This window comes from Anser anser, assembly GCF_964211835.1.
Source record: "Anser anser genome assembly, chromosome: 1".
Classification (NCBI taxonomy): Eukaryota; Metazoa; Chordata; class Aves; order Anseriformes; family Anatidae; genus Anser; species Anser anser.
In genome coordinates, this window is record NC_139720.1 from 96,598,574 (window position 1) to 96,626,490 (window position 27,917).

General features: G+C 41.0%; 1 protein-coding gene across 7 annotated transcripts in view; it reads right to left on the reverse strand.

Moving 5' to 3' along the window:
- Positions 1 to 591: 591 nt before the first annotated feature.
- Positions 592 to 27,917, reverse strand: part of ZBTB20 (zinc finger and BTB domain containing 20) — a 52,124-nt gene continuing 24,798 nt past the window's right edge. For all 7 annotated transcript variants that reach the window (XM_083819682.1, XM_083819685.1, XM_083819687.1 and 4 more), the window contains one exon: positions 592 to 27,871. In XM_083819682.1, the coding sequence (XP_083675808.1) occupies positions 27,453 to 27,871 (419 nt within the window). In that variant the 3' untranslated portion in view covers positions 592 to 27,452. The remainder of the gene's footprint in view (positions 27,872 to 27,917) is intronic.

Sequence of the window (27,917 nt, forward strand, 5' to 3'; positions counted from 1 at the left end):
TTGACCACTCCCTCTTTAGATCTGTGGCAAAAATCTTTAGTGAACAGCACAAAGCCGTATGTCTTTGTAATGAGCAAGGAAGATGAATGAAAATGAAACTAGAGGACAGATGACTAGCCATTGCGAAGAAAAGAAATCCAGGGAAAATGACCCTGGGTGAGTGCAAGTCCCACTTAGCCCCAAGGAGCACTTCACCCTTGGAGAGTTTGAACCAACAGGCAGAATCTGTTTGGCAGAATCTGTTTTGGGTATTTGGAGAGGGCAGGCAAGGGCTGGACAATTGAAATGTATTGTTTTCACAGACCTTGTGCGGTGTCACTTAACATCAGAAGTAATTTGCACGATCCCGGGATAGTTGAGGTGGGAAGGGACCCTCTGGTCCAACTCCTGCTCTAGCAGAGATACCTGGAACAGGCTGCCCAGGGCAGAGTCCAAAATTCATTTCATTTTTCAGTGAAGTCTCAGACACCAGTACCCCAAACCTCCAAGCATCTGTCCCCAACACGCAGTACTGCTGATGTTCAGACTTAACAACAATCACGCCGTGATCCTCTGGAGAAAAATAAAAGCACAAAGACGCCTGCCACGTTCTTTTGTCTTTTTTTTTTTTTTAATTATTCCTTCATATTCAAACTTCACAAACAGTGTGAACTTGTACAATACCTCAGAAAGTGAAACTTACAAAAAAAGTGCTGGTAACATTAAAAAAAAAAACAAAAACAAACATCATTCTTAGCAACATCAATTACTCTTCCACACAAAACAGAAACCTTGTAAAATTTATTTCCGTATTTTTTTAAGGCGTAATACTTCCGTATAAAGTATATGCAAGAGATAAAACTTCACAGTATTCCAAAATGTCACAATAATAATAATAATAATATAGTATAATGAAGCGCTACAGTTAATTTTCTTTTTTTATTTTTTTTCCTGTTTTAAATAACAAATACAAGTCACAGGTAAATATACGTGAGAAAAATACGAGGCTAATATTAAATGGCAGGTAAGGATACTCTCACTGTAAGAAAAAACTGGCAGGATGTGTGTATTTATTCTATATTTTAAAGCACTTGATAGAAAAGGCGTATGCAAGGTTTTTTTTTTTTTTAACAATTTTCTATTTGCTTGTTTTTGATAACTGACATACCATTTACAGAGTATAATGAGAGAAAAAAAAGGAACTTAACCCCTCAAAACTGTTGACCTGCTCTTCACATCGTCACAAACCATGTTTCTCGAGAGATGTCTGTATAGCGGTGCGCGTGCGTGGGTGTGCGGACGGGCGGGCGTGCAACAACGCAAGCGACCGCGGCAGCACGCGGCGGTCCGGGCACAGACCCGGCTCCTCCTGGAGCTCTCCGGGGCCAGATCCGTGGGTCTCTATTCAGGCAAGGCCATCGGTGTAAAGACCCCGGGATTCAGCCCTGGGTGCCGTTTCCCATTCGCTTGGCTCTGGCTGCTGGGAGTTTCTTTGTCCCCAGGATGAAAGCGCCCCATTTTGTTACACACACACACGAGCGTGTGGTTGTTTTCTTTTTCCCCTCTTACCCCTTCTGCGAAACAGAGCGAATGAAACCGAGAAATTTCCTCCTGGGTCCCAGCCGAAGCCACGGGAATGGGAAGGTGCCCTCGCCCCCGCACGCTTGCGTGTAGGTGCTGACAGCCAGCCGCTCAGCCAACGGGCAACAAAAAGACAGCAGATAGCATTAACACATCAGTAAGGTGCTCAAAGAAAAAAAGGTGGCCCCCACTCCTGGAATGGGAAGCCACGTAAGGTGCTTCAAAAAGTTTTTTTTTTTTTTTTTTTTCTCAGTTTCAGACATTTTAAAAAAAGGACTGATTGAGCATGTGGTACGTGAGAGCAAGGCCGAGAGTTTTGAGACTTCTGACATCCTCCATAAACAAGAGCTTCCTCAGGGCAGGATGTATTTCATTTCGTTTGCTTTTTTCTTTTGCGGGTGGATCAGTTTAGATGCAATTCTTTTTTTCCCATATAAAACAAAACAAAAAAAACATAACAAAACAACCCAATGTGAGAATTAGTGTTAAAGTCAAACCGCGTTATTGGGCTGAGTTTTTGTTTTTGTTTTTGTTGGTTTTGCCCATTCACTCAGTTAGCACCGTTCCTTTTTATTCCGGTTACAACCCAATTCCTTCTGTAATTATTGAACATACAGAAAGGACCAAGTAGTTGCTTTTATTTTTTGTGATCTGTTTCAAGAGCCCAACCGTTAATTCCTCTGCTGCTGCTGTGTTTGTGTAGCATCTGGTTTCATGAGCTTAAGGAGAAAGGTTAGTCTGCTGATATTTAAGGTTGACGTGTGTGTTCGTATGCATACACATTGTTCTATACATACACACTGCATGGAGTACATTTTAACTGGAGATAAAGTGAACTGGGTTCAAACACATATGCACTAGCTTCCCCTATGTATTTGAAACAGTCTGGAGCTTTGATTTGATTTTTTTTTTAAAGTGCATTTAAAGCAAAACAACTGGCATTCACATACCCCGTGGAAAACACTGTAGCGGTGGAAAGCTTGACTATGCTAAACTCCTTGGACTCAACAACGCCAAAAGCAAATGGGGCAGTGACAGGCCTCAGTGTAGGCAGCTATTCTTGGGCAGCACCATTGGCAAGGAGGGAAGGCAGGAGGTGGTGGAAGGGAAATTGCTTTAGAGCTTGAATATTTGAGCGGTTTTCAGTTCTGACATAGCTGTGTCATTCCCAATACAGCTCCCATTACGATGATTACTGACCTCTGTTTTATGCGTCTGACTCTCCCTAGTTCTGGCTTTCATCGATACTTTCATGTGTGTGTCCCCCAAGTGCCAGCATCTATTAGGAATAAGGCACTGTTGAATTTACAGTTTTACAAAAGATGCAAAATAATCCAACCCTAAAAATCCCGACTGCCCACACTGCTCTCCTCCCTCTCCCTCCTATTTTATTTTATTTTTTTTTGGAAATATTGCATGTGATGTAGTTTTTAGTCTACATGTATAGAGTGTCAAAAGTAGGCCTTGGACAAATATCTGAAGTCCATCATCAGCACCAAAGGTTGCTAGGAATACGCCTCTGTGTATACGTGCACACCATTAATGGGGAGGGGGAGATAAACCCATCGTTCCCCGGCTGCTCCTCCCTGTCTCTAGAGCCTAACCTACAGAATAGATTTCCAGTCCCCCATCCACAGCATTTTCATTTATTATCTCTTTATGGAAGTGCAAAGGGGACTTTGCATTCCCACCACGAGGCGTGTGCAGCTTTTACAGGTGGATTTGTTAAAGGGTGACCTGGAAAACCCGCGTGTCAGGAGAACAGCACGGGTAGACCTTCACCCTGCCAGATGGGCACTATTTGGGGGCTGCTTTAGCATGGATTCTTAAAATCAGAAAAGCCCCTGCAGTGCTGCTGGCCTCCTCCGTGGGGTCAGGGACACCGACCGTGCCACGGGCAAGTCTGCAGAGAGGACGAGGGGCAGCTGGCTGCGGATCTTTTGTCCTGTGCACTGCAGGCTGCTTCTCCAGTATGCCAAAGCGCTATTTTCTCTCCATGGTTTTGACCCGGGAATAAGCCATGTTCCGGTAATTGGGTGGGGTTTATTGGCCCTAAAAATGCCACGGTCAGCCCATCGTAATATGCATTTGCTGTGGCAGCTGGCATATCCTTCTCCTGCTAAAACACTGAAAATGAGCCGTCAACTACTTTTCCTGAGCCAGGATCCCACTGGCTCCTCTCACCTTTTACCAAACGCTAGGGCTGCCTCGTAAAGCAGAGAATATAGAGAAAGTAAGAAAAGCAAGCAGACAGTAGGGATTATAGCAAAGAAAGCACGAGACCAGACACTCTAGCATTTAAGTGCTCGGCTGGTCAGTTTACCCACCATCCTTAAAATGGACTGAGATTTAAGGAGTCTGAACTGGTACGGACTGGGTTTTTAGAAGTGACACAAACCTTGGGCAGAAATTGAGTTGCCTTTTCTTTTTTTTTTTTTTTAGTGGTTTAAAAGTCATCTCGATAAGGCCACAAACTGCATTTGTCTCGTCAGCGTAACTGCTTGCAAATGACATGAATTCCAGCAGAGTGCTTCGCTCAGCCGGGATAGGAATCGAGGAGAAAAGCCATCCCATGCCCACTGGGACTGATGGTAGGAGAGAGGGCCATCTGAGGAGGTGGTGGTGGAGGGTGTCTCCTTGGGAAGACCTGCTACGTGTGGAAAGGGGAAGGAGCTGAAAACTGTCTCTCCACTCCCCTTCCCCTCACCACCACCTCAGTGTTTTGCCAGACGCCTGTAGACAAGTAGCACTCCTAAGCAGCCTCCTCCTGCCTCTCTCGCACGTCTAAGTTGGGGAAGGGGAGGAGGTCGGTATAATTACAAAAGGGGAAAAAGAAGGCACATGATTTTACTCAGTCCTGACTGAACCCACATTTCGAAAGCAAGGGCAGTTTAGGTGGAGGGCAAAAGAAGTGCTCAGCAGAGCGGATGCGCACTGAGAAGAAATCTCAGGGCAAAGGAAGAGGGAGAATAAAAAGGAAAGGCAGGAGAAATGAAGGCCACATTCAGCTTTCTGTCTGCTTGACAGTCTCAAGATTTGGCTGCATTATTGTCCAGGAAGGAAAAGAGTCTGGTTGGTCTAGTATGTAGCCCAGTTACATATCTCCAGTTTTTGTTATGGCTGTTGGTGTCTTCCCCTTTCCCTTTTCCCTGGTCCCACGAATGCCTGAAGCATTGCTTCTCCAATCGTTTTTAAGCTTGTTCCTCAAAACTGAGAGCACCACACACCTCTTTGGTCACCTCCAGTCTCTACTTCTCCTCAGATCAACAGCCAGCGATCGCACTGAGCAGTGCTCCCTGCTGTTCGTGCCCACTGGTGGCGTGCCAAAAGAGCTCGCTTGGCACATGAAAAGGGAGAACCACCCTCCAGGTTTTGGTTGGGTTAGTGAGGCTGTCCCAAAAGCCTCTGGCCTGATAATGGGCATGCCAGGGGAGCTGTTGACTGAGAAACTGGGATGTCATTTACAGAGGTCCTTATGAGCATCGCGGCTCTCAGTCACTTAGCCCCTTGCACATTGCCACGTCTACATACCACAAGTTTTCTTTCTCCACCAGTGAGTGCAAGCCCTTTGCGTTCCTGTGGTAGATGGGAGAAGAAGTAGAGCTGACGGAGCGGGTTTGGGATTCCAAAACACTGTTTTGTGTTTTTCCCCCGAGTTTCTGCCTCAAAAATGCATTCGGTTTCTCTTTTACTTCTCCCCCTCCCACTTTTCGCCCCAAATTTGCTCAGGAAATCGTGAGACAGAGTAATGAGAAGTAGGATCACCAACAGCTCTATGAAGACACAGGGTGGTAAAATGCTTCCACACAAACTCACAGTCCAGTGTTTGTGACATTTCATAAATAACTTTTTTTTTTTAAAAAAAGAATAACACAAGAACAATCCCTTTACTTACTCATCTGAAACAAAATAAACAGCAGTGGCTACAAACTTCTTCTTGTAACAATTACAAAAAAACTCCCAACAATACAATCCCCCAACTTTTAACACGCGCCTTGAATGGTTTTTTTTTTTATTATTTTTTATTTTAAACCTCAAAACTGCAGCATATCCTTAAGGGCAAACTTTTCAATTAGTTTTTTCTTTCTTTTCTTTTTTTTTTTTTAAATAATGTGTTCACCAAAAAGAAAAAAAAAATCCACAAAACAGTCTTGTACCAAGAAAATGCATTCAAAAATAGAAAATACTACACAACAAAAATATGTACCCTTCCTTTCCAAAAGAGTCTTCACAAAAACGTAGAAAAATGCCAACCATTTTTTTCCTTTCCTGAACACTTAACTTTCAACCTAGGGCACAATTATTTATTGACTTATAATGTCTGTTTTTGCATAAAATATGGAAGATACAAACCAACTATCAGGACTGTGAAGTTACAAACAACAACACATTATTCTCCCCACCCCACATTCCCTCCTTAGAAAACAAAACAGCGAAAGCCAATGTTTCAACAACTGACTGAAAGCCGTCAGGCTAGGAAAAACCATCAGCTGATATGGGAATTCAAAGATGCTGGCATAACAGGAAAATCATCTGCCTTTTAAAATGCGTGCTCTTTGCATTCATCTCAACACATGCATCTGTCCCGCTGTACTCAGGTGAGCAGGCACTAGGGGGGCAGGACACTGCCAAACACAGAAAGAGACGGGAAGGATTTGGGGCAACGAGCCCCCAGATTTTTTTTTGTGTGTGTGTGTGTCTGTGGCATTTTACTCGCAAAAGAACCGTAGCCATTTTGAAAGACAGAGAGGATGTTTCCATATGCCTTAAAAGTGCAAGGGCCATTTCTGGGTTATAGTAGTTAAATACGCAGAAGTTTTACTACGCTTAATAGTCAAGTCCATTTTCTGGCAAAGGCAGGCTCTTCAACCAGAGTTAGATCGGATCAGTTCGCGGCTGGGAGTGGGTAACAGCTGAAAGCTGGTAGGCAAAAGGTGTCATGCAAAGGTGCATCCAGAACTGATTTATTCAGTGGGAAAGTGTTTTGCCTACCTCAAACAATGTTCGATGGGTATTATGCGATTAACACAGCCAAAAGACCAGCCATTTCCACATCAATAAAATCTAGCAGTGGGGACTTAGGTACTACAGGGAAGGCAGCTGTATCTTGCATGCATGTGGCTAAATCCATCCTTTGTATACCTCTTTTGACTTCATTGCAATTACATCTGCTTGCACCAGGGATGAATTTTGCCCCATGTGGTTCTGGATTTTATGACTGTTGGCCATTTAGGAGCCCAGCCCTGCAAAACACTGCGCTCAAATACTCCAGGTAGCAGAGCTAGAATCAAAGAGGCTTCTCTCTTCCTTTGTTTGAGATTGATTGTTTTCTTTCTAGCATATCTGATAGAAGATGCTTCTACAATAAGGAAGAAGAGAGGAGCTTTTTCTTAGCCTTTTCCACTGCGTGGCTGTGTGTTTTCCATTTTTTTTTTTCAAATGGCAAAATGTGTTTGTGTTTACTTCCAGTGCATTTTTTTTCTCAAAAATTCAAAACAAAAAGGAAACATTATTTATCCCATCCTTCAAAAGGAAAACAAAAACAAAACAGATTGATAAAGTACAATACAATAAAATCAGGCATTATAAAAGACAACATGATGTGCAACAGCAATACCAAAGAAACAAAAATAAAATATATATATATATTAGGATACAAGGATGAATGAGCCAACAAAGCTATCTATCCCTGCTACTGGATGATTGGTAAGCATTGGTTAAGAAATAGGTAAGGCTATTCTGAGATTTCTAACTTAACACAGTTAACCACTGCTTCTCTTACACCTTTGTTTCCTAAATTTTTCACCTTTCACTCACTGGTCTTTTACGTCTTGAAACTGATTTTTTTCCTTTTCATATTTTTTGGTCTACAGTAGAATTACATGTTAATAATAACAGCAAAACAACACCCAAGCTCATTGTGAGAGTAAGTTGGTGCCACATCCATGATGCAGAAGAGAGAAAACAGACAACAGAACAACTGCAATCAGTTCTTCACACACAAAGCATATTCAAGGGCAACAGCATGGTTGAACAAAACAAGTTTGGGGGGGCAAGCAGCAGAAGCTGTAGGCCTGGAACTACACCAGCAACCAGAGCCCGGTCTCTTGCCTTTATGGGTGTCCTGAGGGACAACAGTAGCTGAATTTGCCATGTGGCTTTGCCATTCTTGTCACCTGGAGCAACAGCTGACCGGCCACCTACTCACCACTAATTGCACTCCTGGTTTGATGGAAAACCAAAAGGAAAAGGAAAGGCGAAAGGCTCCTAGCTAGGGCCAAGGCTATGTCTTGGTCACCTTGGCTGATTCGGCAAGCCACCAGCCAGTGTGAAACTGGGATCAATCAGGGAGGGCACCTGGCTGGCAGGCCATTTGGAAGTAGTCTAGAAGCAAATTCAGACTGCCTAAGGTGATGTGACAGATTGCTTAGCCTTCTCCATCAGGGAAACCATGATGAACTCTAACAGGATAGTCTGGGATCATTCTGCTAGCATAAATTCTCTAAGTTCAGCAGGGATGAACTATTGCTACAGAATTGCCTTTGTAAATGTCAGCATCACCAGCCACCAGAAATGTGTTCCCTACAAACACAGCCATAGCACTGTGACTGAAGCTCCATCACGGTTCCTGGCATCTCCTTTTTTTTTTTTCTCCACTGGAACTTCTGAAACAACATTCTCTTCAAGGGTAAGCTATAGAGCTACGGTAGAGTTGAAAACATCACTAGCATCTTATTGAACTATAACTACGCCACACAGTCCCAGCAAATACTCAAGCTGATCCTCAGTAGTGCTTGTCAACGTCTAGGAAAGGAACATACAGAAAGAAGATGATCAAACAGTAAAGGGAAGTTCTGGTTTGGATCTAGCCCACTGGCCAAAGTGTTCTTCATTCAAGAGAAAAGGTGCAACAACGAAGCAGGATGTCAAATGGAGGAGAATTATGGAAGTTAGTATTTCTCCATCTGGAGAAAAAAATAGGGCATTAAGTTATGTGGCATCTCTAATCAGCAACATATGTTTTGGCTTCTTAAAATAAACCTCAAGTTATCCTTGGTTTCTCAGTCAAGCACTGTCCACACAGGGCTTTAGTACCATGCTGAAAAAATTGAGTTTGTGCTATATTTAAATGCAGTTCCAGTCAAACTAGTTTCAAACTGACCATGTAAAAAGGAACAACCTATTTAAGAGCCATTTAAAACTCTACAATCGCACTTACGTCCAGGAACTGATCTGGCTGAGCACTGTAACCGAGCGGGAACAGAGGCTGGAATGTGGCTTTCTGAAATGGTTTGGTTCTTCTCTACATGGGCTAGACCGCTTTTGTTGAAACTGAGTCAGCTGGAATCAGGTTTAAACAGGCAGAATTCAAACCCCATTTGGGAGCATGGCTCAAAGCCCTCTTTTCCAGGTTTGCAGTACTTTTTAAAAAACTAGTGCAAATGGCATCTTATCACAGCATTGCAAGCATGCAGTGTTCCTCTCCTTGTCCAAATACGGCTGACAGCGGGTCACACCACAAGGGAGGAATATGCAGCAATCAGTCAGCCAGAACAGCTCAAACTACAGAAGTTCTTTATTTCACCACAGCAGGAAAGGCACTCTGGACACAGCAGGCTCAGTAAACCCTCAGCTTCACTTTTTTCTGGAGCAGTCCACTACTCCTCTTTGACAATGCAAATCTACTCTGACAGTAGCAATATATGCAGCTGCCTTAAATGACAAAACAAAACAAAACTCACCTAAACAAAAATGGGGGATATTGGCTCATAACCCAAATTAACTTCAGTAGACAGACTTGATTTCCTCCCATATCATGACTCCGTAGCCGTCACTACTCTTACAGAAGCAAATGCCACTTAAACTAAATGTGCTCTCCTGCCACTGTATTATGCTGGCTCTCAAACGAACTGTGCTTTTGCTGGGCATCCACTGCCACATTACTGGAAGATGGCCTTCCAGTGGTATTCATCTTACAGGAGTCCTGCAGATGGCTCAGAAAGAGACCGCCCTGCCTGCTCTCACGGGAAGAGTCATTCAGTAGTTCACCTAACACTACCTCAGGGGGATATCTCCAGTTCTTCTCTTCCAGTACTTCCAAGCCACGATGGATGAAATGTGACTAAGAGTGGAAATCTTAGAGTTTCCCAGACAAGCATATCCTTATCTCCAAAGTCTCTTTTGGTTCCAGATCCTCTTCTCCTCTAGTTGTTCATACTTTTCTCAAACGAGGCAGTCCAACAGACCGACCAGCAAAACCAGCTTTGCACTGTGCAGGTCTGCATAAGGTCTGTACCACTGCCCACTCCCTGGTACTAATGGAGCCAAAAGGTCTTAGCTTCAGGCCTCAGGAGAAATTCAGGGTGTGAATAGGCCTCTGAACACCCAATTACTGTAGGCTTTCCTTAGGAATTGGAATCTCCCCCCCTTATGCTCATGAAACCCGCGTGCACATCAGACAGGTGGTCCCTATACTGCAGACCCAAAGCAGATGCACTCCTGTGTTACACGCTTCTCCTAGCTGCTACACAGAGCATTCTTCACGACTCTAATCTGCCTTCTGGCAGAAGTTGGAACTATAGTCTTACTGAAGAGATTCAACACAAACTTTTGATAATTTTTAGACCACAAAGAGCTACAGCAGAGATGGACCTTGCTGCAAATTACTGTTGTTTTCTTTTTTTCTCATATTATGCTTGTTATGAAGTCAATGATCAAGGTATAGGCCAACATGCATCATGACTGTAAAATATTTTCCAGCTTAGGATTCTGTTTGGTTCCAGCCAAAAGCCTTTGTAATGCTTGACTATCTTTTTGAGGAGAGAAATCAGACTGAAGATCTAAAAATGCCGGAGAGCACCTTTGCCCAAGCAGGAATATTCTTTATTGTACTGAATTCCACATCGCCCTTCCTTGTCCACATCCCTCCTGCTCCCTCTGCCCCCAAAGGCTTGACTGGAACATTTTCAATAGAGTGTTCAGAATGACTGTTTATTGCACCGTCCCCATAACAGCCTTTGAAAGAAGTGCTTTATTTATTTATTTATTTTCAGTGACCTTCCCCTTTGGTAAGCCTGCTTTGTGGCTTCACTTCTTGAGCTGAGAGATCACGCTTACACCCAAGGGATACTGATTACAGTCAAACATCTCTGAGGAGATCCGATCTGACAAGGCAGGTTTTGAGCAGATTTTGAACTAGGAATTGGTATCTTCATGTTGAAGCCTTACTCTGGTTTTGTGCTAAGCAGTTCTCTTAATGCTCTCACAGCCGCAAAGAACACTCTCTAGGAAAAGTGGGGAAAAGATCTGTAGCACCCTGAAGCCTGTGATGCCTCTTCTGTTTCCATTATAGTGCTTTTGTTACTTTATTATTATTATTATTATTTTACAGAAGCTATCCAATACAGCTATCTCAGTGTCTGACTAGTTGCTTAAAGTAAAGGTAATCTCAGTTCTCTTCCAACCTGGTCAAGTTTAAGATACATCCTGTTTTCTGTGCCCATCCCTTTCTCTTCTCCCTTCCTGCTTAATTGGCCCCTTCCAATCCCACCACATGTAAATACATTTCAGTAGTGCAATGCAGTGCAGTGCAGTCATACTTAGTGCAAAAATAAAAAGCCTTATCCAGACCAAAAAAGCACAAACTCCCTCCCCACCCCACCCAATCCCCAAGAAATCAGCTTTCAGTAAAAGTACACGAATGCCCCAAAACAAGGGGGGATTTGCAGTCTCCCAGCCACACTTTCACATGCCTTATTTTCTCTCCTCCTCCTGCTCAATGTAGAGATCTCGTTAGTAGACAGGACATTTATTGAAAACTTAATAAGCTGAACAACTGAAAATGGAAAGGAGACAAGTCATTGTCTGGGGGCTGCAGAAAGAAGAGAGAACTAAATGGATACAGCAAAAAAGGTCAGTAGTGGTTTTACACAAACTTGTCAGATGCGAACTTTGCAAGGGTACACCTTGCAAAGGGCATGTGTAAGTGTGGATAAAAAACCTAAAAAGCTTCCCTGTTCCCAATATACAGTCCTTATTTTAACAGTGCCCAAGCTAAGGTTCTGTAGTGCAATCAACTCTTCAACATGGCAGCTCTCTGTGGCCACCCTAAAACAAATGGACAGATCAACACTAACTTCAGTTTTCTTCCTCTCACGCAGAGACACACGTGCGTGGACAACTCCCTCCCTCACCCTTCAAATACACAAGCAATATATATATAGGATTTTTTTTTCATAGCCCTTCTAGGACTATGGTGGGAAAAGCAGGAATTATTAATGACAGGCATATAAGCTCTTACGTACCTAAAAATGAAAACACATAAGACAAACAAAATAAAGCTTGCTAGTAACAAAGGCAAGTAGGTTACTGAATCCCAATCAGCCCATACCTCCCCATGTCAACTGACCTGTTTTAACAAAATAAAACATCTGCCGGGGCTTGCCACTCATTAAGATATCACTTGGGAAAACACAATAAAGGCCTTGGGATACTCACTGGTTTGGAGATTAAGTTCAGTATGGACAGCCACAAGAGCTTCCATCTAACCCTCATAACAACGAGAAAGGACTGTGGGAAACCACTAAAATTGTGTAAGAGGCCACAACAGGGACGGAGGAGCAAGAAAGGGAAATGTATAGAAAGAGGAACACATTAGGGCAATTCCGCTGCTGCTATATGAACCTCTCTGCAATTGCATGGTACACAGAGTATATTGCATGATGCTTCATCTAGGCCTAAGCACATGCTTCCTCATGCCTTCTCTCTTTTCTCCTATTCCCGATCCTTTGTTGAAGACTGCAGCCAATCAAGTATGTAAACAAAAGCAAATACCAACAAATAAACCAAAGAATATATGAGAAACAGGTTCCTCCTTTTTCTTTGTCTTGCAAAGGTAGAAGAACTGTGCCCTCGACTCCAGACACACAGATACACTCTGTTTCATTCTAGTGCAGAAAAGATTAACGGGCTTTCAAATGCACAGAAATAAGGGAGAAGCCTAAGAGAAGGAATCTAAATAAGGGTGCAGGGACCCTGAATATCCACCTCCAAACTAGAAAAATGCCAGCCCATAAGGACTTTTGCTGTTTGTCTTTAGCAATGAGCCTACCATAAAAAATAGAGACTGTAATCGAATTGCTAGGCATGGCAAGGGGCCAGCATCTAAACACACTCTGTCTGGGTGCATAGCTACAGCAGTGTGTCCCATGTCAAAGCATACACAAGACACAAAACTGATAAAGCTTTCTAGCTTTTCTGTAAAGTCCGTGAATATCAATTTTGCCTCTCTAATCATCAGCAATGAATTTTCTTGCTGTTCAGCTGGCTGTACTTTGAGGGTATCCAATCTGCTTGCTGAAATGCTAAGCTCATGCCAGACTACGTGGTTTCCAATCCATTCTCCTGCATATATGATGCACTAGCATGTTTTTTAAAAAAAAAAAAAAGTCTAAAGAAAAGCTTGATGTATACTCTGAATTTGGGGTTATATAATCAGATGTTACAAAGAAGCAACTTTATTTTACCCACATGATTACAGAAAAGGTATGGCTAGAGAGCTTCTGGGTAAAGTAGTCAGAAACCTAGAATCAAATAACTCCAAATATCACTGCTGCAATGACACTGGGTCATAGCTGTCATTTACTCCCCAAATGCTTTTACATTGTTTTGGTAATAGAAAAGTGATGTAGCAAGGTTGTAAATTAGGGAAAAGCAATTGCTGTGTTTCATATACGTATATACTAGCTGTTGTGGCTCACTATTTAATTACTGAAGATAAATACGCTACTATTTACCTCTCTCTGGACAAAAAGAGTCCCATGTCTTGTTCAATGGGAAGCAGCCTTCTGAATTTTTAAGCCTCCCAGCAAAAAGGAGAGACTATTTAATCACAGAGCCCTTAACACAGGTAAAATCTGTCCAGTAGAATGAAATCAAATCTTAGGTCAGTTTTACGAAGGATAAAAATTTTGGGCAGAAACATGCTAAATTAGCGGGAGCAGTCCTGTGACATCTTAATGGATGTATATGAAACTAGTTCTTAGGACTATGACTTTCTGTAGGACTATATATGCTTTCCCTGTCTTAGAAGATGCACTGAAGTCAACAAAAGATTACGAGTCACGCCTGGAGAATTTAGCCCAGTGAGTATTGGTCCGACCAGTTTTCAGGATTAAGCATCGACCTCACTGGTGCTGACAAGAAAGGTTATGCAGTACATCCTTCCTGAGCTGAGCAGCCTATTTATCTTATGTTTGGCAACAAAAGCTGATTATGGGTGGAACTTAGGGGAAACCACCAATTTTCTGCTTCATTTCCTTGTAAGAACTTCTTTGAATCTGAACTTTGGAGCAAGGATCCAGGGGACTGAATACTCAGCATATGTGGAACTGGGAATAAATCAAAGATTTAAAAGATTCATCAGAATTTCACAGCAGTCTGACCTACATCCCATCATTACGACAAAGGAAACAGGGCACCCCAAAAGACAATGAAACTTGTTGAAGATGCTTGCGAACAAGTTTAGTTCTGACACCAGTAACTGAAAGATTGACATCTCTTCCCTCAATAAATAGGAACTATACCTTTTTAAAAACTAAAGATAGTCATACATGAAAAAGAAAGAGCAGCAGCAGATGCTGAAGATTCAGTCTTTTCCTCTAAGTGGTGTGGGTGATGAGCAAGTCTCTTGTATGGAGTTCAAACACTCCTCTTTCCTGGGAGCCCCCCAGTCTTTGGTGCAAGCACCCCCAAGGTGGGGGGACTCTCCTCTTGTTCAACCTTGCAGTGAAGAGCTTTAAAATCCCTTTCTGTCCCTGCACAGTAGCACAGAGCAACGTTCTCTTAGTACAAGGTTCTCCCTCTCGTGGTGACAGTGTTACCTACTTCAAATGTTGTGTTCCTCAAAAGCTGTACAAAACAGAAAAGAAGTGCAAAAGGGAGCTGAATACAAATGCTGTCAACTACAGAAACATGAGACCATGGCTTGCATTAGCCCAGGAGGTCTGCTCGGTCAACGAGGAGATGGAAAACAAAAGAAATAATGAAAACCATATACTAGAATAAAGCTAATACTTGGACAGGGCCTTCCCTTGATGTTTGTATCATTCAAGGAAAGTCTCCAATGCAAGATTCTATAAAACTGCAAAGCCAGTATCACTTTCTGTTTTCTGTCTCCTCAGAAAAGCAGAAAATATGCACATATGAAATGAGTTTCTTAGAACAACACAATTCTCAAGACTAGTGTATCTTCAGAGAATGAAAAAGAAAGGATACATGTTCAAAAAAGCAAGATTTCTGGATTCACAAATGACTGACTGTCGTTTATGTTAAAGGTATGTTAAAATAGTGTTCACCAGCCGATTATTTTGTTAGTTTCACTTTCCCTTAGGCAATTGTATCTGTACACACTGCATTCTAAAAGTACAATCTCTAGTGTGGATAATCTACCTGTTTGGTACCATCCTGTTTGTAAAACCACTTCTTAGCCTAAAAATATAAACTGTAAACTGTATAAGATGCAAAATGAACTGAGGTGCTTAAAAAAAGCATTAGGAAAAATAAAAGGCAACAAGGAAGTTAAATCAAGAAACGTATTAACTAGTAATTATCCTAAATGAATTACTGAACCTTACAAAGGATTAGCAGGGGAAGCGTGGAATGGGTATGCAGCCATTTAAATGAGCAGGCATTCTCAGTGAAGTGAGAACACTCTCTACTAAAATATGTATGATTTAGCACTCAAAGGAAAAGGCAAAGACCATGGTCAGAAATTGTGGACCACTGAATCAGCACTCTGTTGCAGCAGCTAACTGGAATTAATTTGGGAAATGGCACCTTTTTGGCTTAAAGGGTGAAAAATCATCCTTTATGTAACAGGGCAAATTAGTAGTCTCTTCCTTCCCTCAGAAATGGATATACAGAGAATAAAGATAAGCCAGACTTAGAAATCACTACTGGAAGACCGTGACTTTTAAACTGCAAGTAGAAAGAAAAAATGTTGTGGTAGTGGCCTCCACATAAGTGCAAATGGCAGATGACAGGAGTCTGTAAGAAATGCCAGCACTTGATGATTCCCACGCTTGAAGTTCTCATTTTATTATCCCAAGAGGTGGAATAGTTAACTCTTTCCCTCTCTTCCCACTCCAAAATCACTTTTAAGTTTACTGATTTGCAGTGATATGGATTTACTCATTCTCAATGAAAGCACAGTTTGTAATTGATGTGACCATCTCTTATTTCTTCCAGTCTTTACAGTTAGAAGAAATGAGATACAATTAATACCTCCTCCACAACCCTCATCCACTTGATTTTGCACATTGTCATTTACGAGTGATATGTTATTGACCAAAGGAATGAAGGTCAGCTGAGATGTACCTGAATCAGAAAAGCAACCATACATTCCCAAGCTTTCATAAGTCTGGACTCGTACGAAGTTTTGATGTGGACTCACTGCCTGAGCAATCTGTTACAAGATGAGAACACAGAAAGAACACCCCAAGCCACAAGGTCTGGGCATCCATCAGCTTCCTCTGGGCTCTTTGGATCTAGATGTTGACATATCCCTAGTGACATTTTTTTCAGTAGCTCTGTGTTGACAATGAAATCCTAATGGGTCTGACTCAAAGTTCAGAACCAACTGGAAGATGATAAAGGCAACACTCACCTTGGAAAACTTTTGAACTGAAACTCCGACTTACGGAAGTTTGTTGTCATTTGAAAAAGGGAGGATCAAGTGGATAAGGAAAGACCTAATTGTGATATTAATAGTGGTGGATAGAGGTTTTTTGTATCCAATTCCTGTCAAAATCCACTGGCCACATTCAGAATGACTGTAAAAAAGAATAATATATATTCTTCTAAGTGCAGGGAAGAATTTTAGGAAACCTTAAGACTTTGAAGAAACAGATCTTGGAAAGAGTGAAAGATCTCTTGCGGCATCTTTCTCCAAGGCTAGTAGTAATGGAAGAGGAAAGTCTGACATACACTTTTACAAATGAAACAACAGGACATCTTTGAGGAGAGCTAATAGATAATCTTAATTGTTTTGACTTATTGTTCTTCTGATATGAAAGGGATAGCAGGGAACAATATCTAACTTTTTGTAGAGCCTAATACTGTTTTACCTTTTCTTAAAAAAAATTACTTTCCTACATCTCGCTACATAGAAATTTTTAAAAAGCCTGAAAAAATACTTGTAAAGACAATAAAGAAGCCAATAATATGAAAAAGCACACTAGAGCTGTAATAATGATTGTTAAATGCTTCAAATAGCTGCAGCAGTTGATTGGGTTGTGAATGATACATGTGAAAAATAATTCCTCTATGATCATAGGCAGATGCAAAAGTTAAATGATTATACTATGTATATATATTGATATAGAATTGCTATATATATTGTGTACTGTATGTTCTAGCTTTCAGAAATACTGTATTGTAGTGTACTGTACTTAACTAAGCAGATCTAAATAGCAACTTGTCATTTTCCACAAAGTCACTAGTACTGTTAACAAAAACCAAAAAGTCTATTTTCTCCAGTAAAAGAAATACGTACTGTTACAGTCACAGACATTTTGACTATAGAGAGACAATGTACATTAAACCAAAGAAAAACCCCAAACCAAAATAAAAACCTCACCCCAAAATCAACCAGCCAAAATCGTTGCATTTATCGTCTTACTCAAAAGGGGAAGGGAAATGCCACCAATATAAGAAGAGGAATAACATTTACTCAACTTTGTATGAGAAAATGAAAGGAAAAAATAAAATAAAATCATCAGTTACCCTTTCTGTGACGACGACAAAAGAACTCCAGAGTGAAAAGAATAAAAAGCTACTTCAGGGCCAACACGATACCAAAATAGGCAGCTGTAGCTAAACATACTGATTCATCCCGCTAACGAAATGAGAGCAAAATGAGTTCCAGAAATCCCACAGTTCTCGTGGATTACATGCTGAATGCTCTCACCAACCAATGCCTTCTTCTCCTGACAATCTACCAGTCTTCTAGACACACTAAAGATGTTCCTGAAAGGATTTTGGCAAACACCACGGGAGAGAAAGTTAATTGTTAGAGACTGCACATTCTGCCTACATTGTTTTTACTACTTGTAAAGATATTCATAGCCAACATATTGCAGAGTACATGAGGTGGGGAAAGAGCTGTTTGATAGGGCTCTGGATACAAGAGATTATTTTAGAGCCTGTACGTATCAATACACTGCGTTGCTAACTGTTTAATGACTTGGTAATTTTTTTACTGTCCTTTTTAAGGGGAGCAAAGAGGCAAGTTGGATTACATTGTTTGCATTTGATTCCCCTGTCAGGTGAACATGATGAAATTCAGTGGAAATGAGTGACTGAACTCAAGAGTATAGCTTGAGAGCTGTCAGTCCCCTGGATGTCCCTTCTGCTGGTGAAGCCTGCTGAGCAGCACTCTTTTATGTATGTTGTGGCTGAAAGACCATGCAAGGCTCTGAGAGGCACTCACAAAAACACGCTGGACCAGGTCTGGGAGTCAAGTTTTGAATGAGGGTAAATGTTTTATTTCGGCAAATGTTCAGTTAAGGGCATTTGGCCAACCAGATGTGTTTGGTGAATATATGTGTACATGCATATTGTTAAAGTAGCGTGCTACAGGTTTGTGCCAATGCTCCACAGTTCATGTTGTAACCCTTGTTTTATTTAAACCCTTCCCTGATCCATGTGTGTCTCCATACCCAATTAGGAATCTGTAAAGCCAGAGCTAGCTAGCTACCTACCTACACACGCACACATACACATATGTACTCACATCTGTCAGCATGCGCACACACACAGAGGCCATATAATTTAGTTTTGTTTCAAGATCCCATAGATACCATCAGACTGTGTGACAAATGAGAACCAAAGAAAAGACTTCGTGGGTGAGTGAGAAGAGAAAAGCTGTGATGTATTTCAGGGCACTTCTGTGACTGTAGTCCTGCTTCCTGAATGTGATGCTCCTCTCTAGTCAAACAGAATATGTTGGGGGTATTTTTAGGGGTCTTTATAAGTGTCAGAAAAGAAGTCGGTAATATCCAGGTGGCAAAAAGGAGTGAAATGAAATAGGTGCCTAGTTATATGTATAGACCTCAGAAACATACCTGTCTGTTTTTTAAGAACAGGACATTGCAGAATCGGACAGCTGTGCACAACAGCGAGTATCTAACCAAGCTCCGCACTTCCTCAAGTGTTGTGTGACTGCTGAACGTGGCAAAAATCACCAAGTCAAACGCACGAAGTGTGCAGTTCTGCCAGGAAAACACCTAAAGCAGTAAATACATTGCTACATTGCTACCAGTTTTTCCAGCAGGGTAAGTCCCAGTGGGGACCTTATGAAAGCATAGGGGCTACTGCTGTACCTGAGCCCAACCTGACAGATTATTTACTAGAGATGCTTGGGGTGTGGTTGCACGACTGGGTGTGAAACTTCACAAGGAGAGCTTAAGTCTGCAATGAAGAGTGGAAACGTGAATACACCTATGGGCTGAAGTGGACAGTTCTCACACATGATGGGATATTGGTGCTTCTTTAGTTTTCTTAAAGTAAATCATAGGAAAACAATCAAAGTGCCTACATTTATTTCCAGTGTGTGCACACAATCCCAAAAGTGCTACTACAGATTGCACTGATAGAAATTAAGAACGGGATTTGCAAATGGAAAACAGCTTTTCACTGGATTTCTCTCACATGAATTTATTTTACCGGCATGGGTGAGGCTGGAGTCAGTAGTCAAATCACACAGCCTTGCCCTCATAATATTAATTTGGTTTAGAAACAGGATTTATCCTTCAGTATTTTACAGGGATCTAATGCCAACCAACCCAATATAAAGGAGATCACTTTGGAAGAGGACCAAACCTGCAGCTGTAACAGAAGGTAAGAAACAGCTGAGAAGCAATGTAAAGAGACCACTATGTGTCACTAATATTTCTTTACTCCTCCCCTACCCCTTCAAACAGGAAAACACAATATAATGCATTTTGAATGAAAGCAATATTTTAGATGAAACTTTGCTACAGATACAAAACATAAGTACACTCCATACTGCTCAGATGCATGTGTTTTAAGGCAGCAATTGTATTTGAGGCTGAAGTGTATTCATTTCCAAAAGAAGTATTTCACTGCTTTTTGCTTTTTAAAAAATAGTTAGGGACAAATGTGTAAATTGGAGGGGTTAAAGCCCAAGTTAACAGAGTGTTTGGAAGACCTTCCTGGCCTGCTTACCTCAGTTACTCTCCTTTTTTTTTTTTTTCTTCCTATTTCAACTTACTTGCTGCATGTATTGCAGAGTTCTGCTCAAAGGGCTGCAGAGGTCACAAGAGCTACTGACAGTCAAGCATTTGTTATGCTAAATATTCCTGGGGGAAACATTAAGAGTTTTCCTTGGGCATTTGTGCTTGTGCACAAAATCTCAGTTCACTGACTGCAGGGAAAGGCCATCTGTTAGTGAAGTAGACTTAGGCAGTGGAAACTGTGACCATGAGATACTATCAGAAGATTCATGTAACACTAGCAAAGTTCTGTGTATCTTGAGTCAGTGTCTTGTTATTATTTTAAAAGTTTTTATAGATAATTCTAGGGGAAACAGGCATTTAAAAAAACATGACTAATTCTTCTCCTGACATGACTTTGTTAGAATTATGGTTAGGATGCATTTGATTCCTTGTATTTTATAACAAACCTAGAAAAATCTTTATTGGAATTACCAACTGCAACATGAAGAGCAACTTAAAGCATATCACATGTCCAGGTTACTGATTTACCTTATTTACAGTAGACGAGTCAACTCTGCTTCTCCTAAACTTGGACTCTTGTAATGTCTGGGGAGAAAGCACTGCTGCTGAGGCTTAAGTGCAAAAAGAAACAAGCACCATTCCTAAATAAATCATGAAAAAGAAATCTATTTATATTTAACTGTATTTTTTTTCCACTGAAAATATAAATTTTAAACCAAAATTATCTAACACTATCCTAGTAATGATAAACTTAAACTCAGAGAGGCGGCATGTCCAGGTATCCACAGACGTACAGGGAAATAATTCTTTCATTCACCACAAATTTTGCACTTGTGTAACTCCACTGTTTTCATCTAAGCTACTCCTGATCCAGTAGGAGGGGGATTAGGAATAGAAACATTAAATGCATAACATTTTCTCTGTTCCTAGAGGCACTGATCTAGTTGATTAGTTATCAGCACTGGGAATAATTAGGTGGATTTATACTGTTACCTAACACAGCTTTTTTCTTATTTACATTTTTTCTCAGAAAAATTAAACAAAGATTCTCCTTTGCATTTTACAACAATAGGTCTATGAGTGAAGCATTTCTGTTCTGAGATAGGTCATCTCTCTGTCAGTGTCACACTTGTGGATCCTATTTGTCTGTTCTACACTAAGGAAAACATAACACAACTTTTTGCTTTGTCTGAATTAGAGTATATGCATATTCTTCAAACTATTTCACCTTAATTTTTCTCCAAATTTCCCACCTTAGCCATCTGTCAAAATACGGGGACTCCTTTGCTCCTGCTGAGATGAACTGGATCGCTCTAAAGGAAGTTAACCGAAACCTTATGTACTACTTCTAGCAGGACAAACAAGAAGGTTAACTGCAGTATAACTGACTTTGCATGGCCAGAGCAAGCCGCTGATGGACATGAATCGAGCATCAGGCCACCTTCTGATACTTAAATCTTATTGGACATGTCATAAATATTTGGTCTCTACCCCTCTGGAAGTCTTTCCCACCTGATTTTTTTTTTTTTTTTTGTTACTCAAATACTGGGAAGGGTTTTCATTCCACTTATAAACTCAGGACTCCATTTATAAACTCATTCATATCAGGCTCCATTTATAAACTCAGATTTAACACATTAGCTGTAGATTCTATCCTAAGTCTTTTTGCAGCAGAGTTGTGATCACTTAGGGGCTAAATCCTACTGAGTTACAAGCCTCTTGGGATCTGAGGAGGCTCAGAACCTCTCAGAGCCGAGTTCTCATCACGTTACACCTCCTTCAGGAATTTTCACAGCCAGTGTACCAACAAATCGGGGAATGTGAAAAGTAGCTATTTAGCTTTAGGCAGACGAGATGCTGTTTCAGTTGGGCTACCTGCTGATTCATTTCTGTCAGGTTTATTTCAATAGCTCAGAGGAGCTGGATACTGAGTTGAAAGGGCTCGATTACCAAGGTCTAGTTTTCCTTGACAGAACAGTCACCAGGTACTAAATTGATATTATACTTCTTTTTGAGTGGCAAGTCATCTTGAGCAGTGAGAGCTGTAAGATCACCTTTACGTAAAACTGTCTAAAAGGTCACAGGCATAAGCATACTGGAGGTCTGGTTATGTTTGAAATGGTTTGGGTGTTTCTGTTTTTGGATTGGATTCAACGCTCCCACAAAGAGTATGTTTTGTGCCCTCAACTTACGGGATTTGTTTTCTTTACTAAGAAAGCCAGGACATGCTAGTATAACACTAAAGGCGAGAGATTTGTTCCTCCACCATGTTAATGATGCAGAATTAATCAACTAGCTCAAGGTTCACTGAAATCAGTCAGTTTGGGGTGAGTAAGAGTTGAGGAGGCTGATGGTATGTGGGTTATTACTCAACTCTTCTTTGGATGAAAAAGAAATCAGAAGAAGAAAAATGGGTATCACTTGGCCTCTTTGATCTTAGAGCAAAGGGAAATCTTATTCTCTTAGAGAGTGAATTAAATGATACTTCTCCCTGTTAGCTTACTGTGAATTTGGGCTAATTTTGAAAGTATCTGACAGCATGGGCCAGACATAGGCCTAGTGGGAGCAAGACAGTTGTTGAGAAAGTGTCCCCAGAGCAGCTCCTACAGAACAGCTCTATTTCCCTTATGAGAGACTATTACTACGTGTTTTATGAGAGGAGTGACCAGCTCAAAATGCTCATATATTAAAATTTCTAAAGGCTAGTGTACTCTCCCGTTACTTTCCCATTATGTCATTATGTACAAGTTGTACTTTCTGTGCCTCTGAAGAGATCTTGTAGGAGAACCTCATTTGTGCACACACACACGAGACACACACACACACACACACACATTCACTTGCCGTTCTCTCCTTCCTGACCAGCAGCCACTGACCTTGTGGTCCTGCATTCCTTGTGGATTCAGATTTCCCAAAGAGAGGCAGACTGCAGGGGAATGGGCAAGAGAAGACAAATTTTGGTCCTCTGATTTATTCTTCCATGTAATACAAGAACAAGGGTGCTTCAATGAACAGCAACAAATTTAACCAGAAAATGAATCATTTCTACAAGGCTGTAATTAAATTGAGGAACTCACTTCCATAGGATAGCATTGGGGCCACCTAGCAATTAATAAGCTAGATCTTTGTAGGATAATGAGAATTATCTGCCACAATATATAATTTTTATATGGGATAAAAAGTTAAGGCCATCAATTATTATGTCTTCAGGTTATAAGCAGATACATATCTCATAGGGATTATAATAAATCTTCTCTCTTAGGCTTACTACTTTGTAATTATCCAACACGGGTCTTTAATCTTCCTCCCAATCATCTGTACCTTGCCACAGAGTCAGAGACCGAACACTGGGTGAGGTGGACCACAGGGTGGGTCTGCTCTGGCCATTCCTACCTTTTCAATTGACTTCACCAGCCTCAGCAGCAGTAAGAGAAGGCACTTACCTCTCATTTAACCTAAGGCTTCCTAATTGCACTTTTGCCTTGTAGAGAGGCTTTGATTTGTATGCTTGAATCTGTGCCCCACTTAATGCCCTTTTCCATTGCCAAAGCAAAATAAAGAGCTTTAGGGAAAGGGAGAATCGGGCTCAAGGAATGCAGGATATTGCATGCTCCATCAGAGGGACGTGTGGCACTGTCCACTCCTTCTTATCTACCTCGTTTTACCTGGTGTTTTGAAGGAAACCCCTTAAGCATACTGAGATGGGTGCACTCAAACACTGTCAACAGCAGTTTATAGATCATTGGGACTACCAGTGTACTACAGGTATTCTTTCGAGTAAGGAATATAGTAGCAATGCATGAAGCTTGAAAATACCTGTAACATTCAGCTATTGTAGGTGTTTCCACACAGGAAATAAATATTTCTACAGACAGGAGGAAGCCTTATTAAAGAGAAGTTGATGTTTTACAAGATAAAGGGGTCTATGAGTGAGCTCCTAAGTTCACAGAAGGGCACTTAAAAAATGTAAGTGATCTGATGAGCACTTTCAGCTACATTTACAAGCACGCTGCAAGTTGCTCCATGTTTTACAAAATCTAGTCACTAATTTTTGAGCCTGGAAGTTTGATAAAATCGGGTTGTATTTCAGGCATGTATTTGTGAAGACCTTGACCTAAACTGTCCAAGTGATTTAGAACTCAGTTTATATGCCTTAGCTTTACTTCAAGGAGTTTACTTTTTAAATGGTACCTTTCATTCATTCAGAACTGATTTTTAATTCACTTAAACACCAGTATTTGGATTTTGGTGGATGTAAACCCTGATTCTTATTTCCTGTGTACTGGAATCTCTTCTGGTATCAGAACCATATTCCAGAATATGCTACATTTTGACTGTGGTTGACCAAATTTAACAATGACAAATTAAACAGCTTTTCCCCAGACCTCAGATGGCAAATGAACAGCTACAAATTTTTAAGCTGGGTAAAATTCATTAATTCCTCATATGGGAGAACACCAAACTTTTCAACACTAAAGATCTCAGAAAAAAACTTCTTTTCCCCAGAGAAGCATCTTCAAATCCTTTTGTATAGCTTCACATTCCCCACTCTCCTCCCCATCCCTGTCTCTAGAACATGTATTTTCTGTACAGATTTAGTGTTTCTTCGCACAGCAGATACTAGTTCTCCCTCTCTGTGTCTTAGGCTTAGTCTTTTCACTTCTTGGTTTACATGCCAGCATTTATTTTACCAGTGCAGTTATAAAAACAATATTTTTTAACTAGCTTGTGCTCCTCCTCTAGCCCAGCCAAACTAATGTAGAACAACTTTCTTTGTGAAAATCCTTGAACTACCCAAAGAAACTGGCGACAAAAAAAGACATTACCACACAAAAGGCTCATTCATTCTGGCACTTGCCTCAAAGTCTCTTTATGTTGTCTAGTGCAAGTGAGAATCAGGCCTTGGACATTTAGGATCTGCTGAACAATACCTTGCAGGTTACAGAAAGATTCTGAGAGTGAAGTATCTGTCAGAGTTTTTTTGCCCATAGTAAATCAGTAATGGAACGGGCCTAGAACGTAGCAACGAGGTTACCTGTGCTGAATCACAGACATCTGATACAGAAGCTGCAGGTGGAAAGAACACACAACATTTTATGTGCAGACCTATTGAGTCAATATTTAGAAGGTTGTCCAGCATCAAAGAATATCTCATGTGAAATGCTCAGTGTTCACAAGCAAAGTTTTGTAAACTTAAGAAAGCTTAATTTAAATATAGACACGAGTAAAAGCTAAACTAGCCATTTTTTTTTCTTTTTGCATATTTTTGTTAGGTGCTTCTTCTCTGCCTAAAAAATAAAGTCCAGAGTGCAGCTGGTGCAAATCCTAGCTATGGATTTCAAGCAAGACAAAGACAGTGTCAGACACTGAACCAACTGAACTAAGGACCCATGTACTTTGGGAGTTGGCTTTGGGGGAAAATTCTCACACAGATACACAGAAGACAACTAGGGAGAACACCAGCCCAAACACAATAAAACAAAATACAAAACACCAACATGTATATGCAGATCAGGAATCAATCTGTCACACCGATCCTACATTCCTTGCATAGCTTTGCATATGCAGAGAATGCGGGATGTGGCCCTTAAGTTAGACATTTTTGCAAATGAAGAAGGGAAGATTATTTGCAATGGTAACCTTTTAAGTTATTTTGGCATCAGCACAAATTACCAGGGGCAGGATCAGATTCCCACACAAATATGGAAGCTCTCTAGAGAGCAAGGCAGGGATGAGACAACAATACAGCAGATTACTTCTTGTCCAGTGACCAAAAAGAAGGGAAATCCTAGTTATTACACACTTCCAAAACTCATTACATTTTCAAAAACGAAGAAAGAAGAGAAAAAGACTACAAACTCTATCAGCCTCAAAAACAAGGGAACGTTGCAAGAAACTATCTTTCTCAAAAGGAACCTCCCTTCGGCAGAAATAAATTCTGAGATGGAACCAAAACCAGAAACAACAGAACCTTGGTAAGAGCCAAAAGAGAACCACGTAATTCAAAAACAAAGTAGCAGTTCAACCCACACTGCAGGATGCACAAACTCTAATAGATAATCCCACAGCTGACTTCACAGAGCCCCTCATCGACCCAGGTAATTCTTGATTCCATTAGAAACGAGAGAGAGAGTGAAAAAAATAATACTTGAAAAGAAAATTAAGAAACATCCTTCCTCTTTTTTAAAATAAAAATCAAGATCATCTCCCCTCCCCCCCTCTATCTGGAAGCAGGTTAGCTAACCTTAACAGTCTCAATTTAAAATAAAATATATATTTATATATATATTCATATATATAATAAAAGAGAAGATATTAGTGGCAGTGTACGCAAAACAAAAAAGAAAACAAAGAAAAATTACTTTTAACAATCTCACTTTTTTTGTTTTTTTTTTTACACAAATACTGTTGTAAATATATTAAAAAAATCAGCATTCTATCTGGTAAACGTCACTTTTGCCCCTCTATAAAATTTTGAATTAAAAAAGTCCCAAGAACTCTTTTTTTAATTATTCCCCTCCCCACCCGCCCTCTATTCCTCTTTCTTCCACAAGAATAAATCCTGATGCATTTTTTTTTTGCAAAGATTGTGGGAACTAACCCTTCTCTTGTACCTAGATCCATAGGTTGCAACCTCTGATATCTTTGATTTTCCTCTGTGTTTCTCTTTGCCTTCTGTGAAAGTCCCTCTTGATTGTGCTGAGGCCCTGGGCTCAGCGAAGACACTGAATAAATTACAAAAAGCCACCGTTGCTCGTTGTCTGAATCTTCTTGGTTTCTGCTGTAAGGTGGTGGTGGTATGGGAAAAGCAGCGGGGAGGGTGAGCCAAAGAGCGTGGGATGGAGCAGAATCCAGGTGAGGAACCTCTGATTCTTTTTTCCTCATCCTGCAGGGACTCCACACTATCCAAGCCACACTGCCTTGCACTCCCCTCAGCCCTTTCGTGTGTTTGTGGATGCATGTGTGTGAGAAAGCAGACACGTGGTGGAAACCAGCAGGGCCTTGTTTCCTCTGGTTGCTGCTCAACCAGAAGCAAAATATTCCACAGTTCTAACTGGATACTGTGAAGTCCAAAAGCGGTCAGCATTGTGAATTATGTCCATTGAAACACTGCGAGCGGTGTACTTATAACGACAGTAGGCCTTGTAGATTTTGTAATATATTTTGTTTTGTTTCTTTTTTTTTTGTAGTGCTCTTCACAAGTGAGAAAAAAGAAATTTTTTTGTTTGTTTTTATTTTTTTTCTGTCTGTTTTTTGATTTTTTATGGTTTTTTTTGTTTGTGTTTTTTTTGTGTTTTTTTTGTTTTTGTTTTTGTAGTAAAGAAGGGTTGTATTTAGAGGCCAGTAGCTAGAGATCCAACCAGTGGAGCTCATGAAGCACTACCTGGCCTTAAGGCCACCATCCGAGGGAGGTTGGGAAAATTATTATTCACCCAGCCTCCGGAAATGTAATGTACCAGCAGGCAAAAAACAGTTCTTCATGTAGTACAAAAACAACAAAACGAAATGAACCCAAAAAAAGGAGGAAAATAAAGGTAAAAATGAAACAAAAATCATTTCTTAAATTCTAGTGCCATAGCTTTTTTTGTTGTTTCTATTTTTTTTGTTCATAACAAAGAGAGAGAGAGATTCTACTTATCCGTCTGACACATGCATCCTCATGTGGTCGTTGAAATGCTCGATTTGGTCAAACTTAGCTGGACAGACAGAGCAGACGTACGTGGTCCCCTCCGTGCAGGCCACCACCCCAGCAGGGACAGCCCTGGCGCCGGTGCCGGTGGCTCCAGGCGTGCCGTTGGTGGCACTGTGCAGAGCCACATGCCTCTCCAGCAGGGTCTTGTGGGAGAACTTCTTCTTGCAGATGTAGCACTCGTAGGACTTCTCCCCACGGTGGAGGCGCATGTGCACGTTAAGGGAGCTCTTCTGGGTGAAGCGCTTGTTGCAGATACTGCACTGGTACGCCCTCACGCCAGTGTGCGTCACCATGTGTTTGATTAAGTAATCCTTTAAAGAGAAGGAGCGCCAACAGATGCTGCATTGGTGGGGTTTCTCACCTGCCCATTGCCAAAGACAGAGAGAGAGAGAGAGAAAGAAAAACAG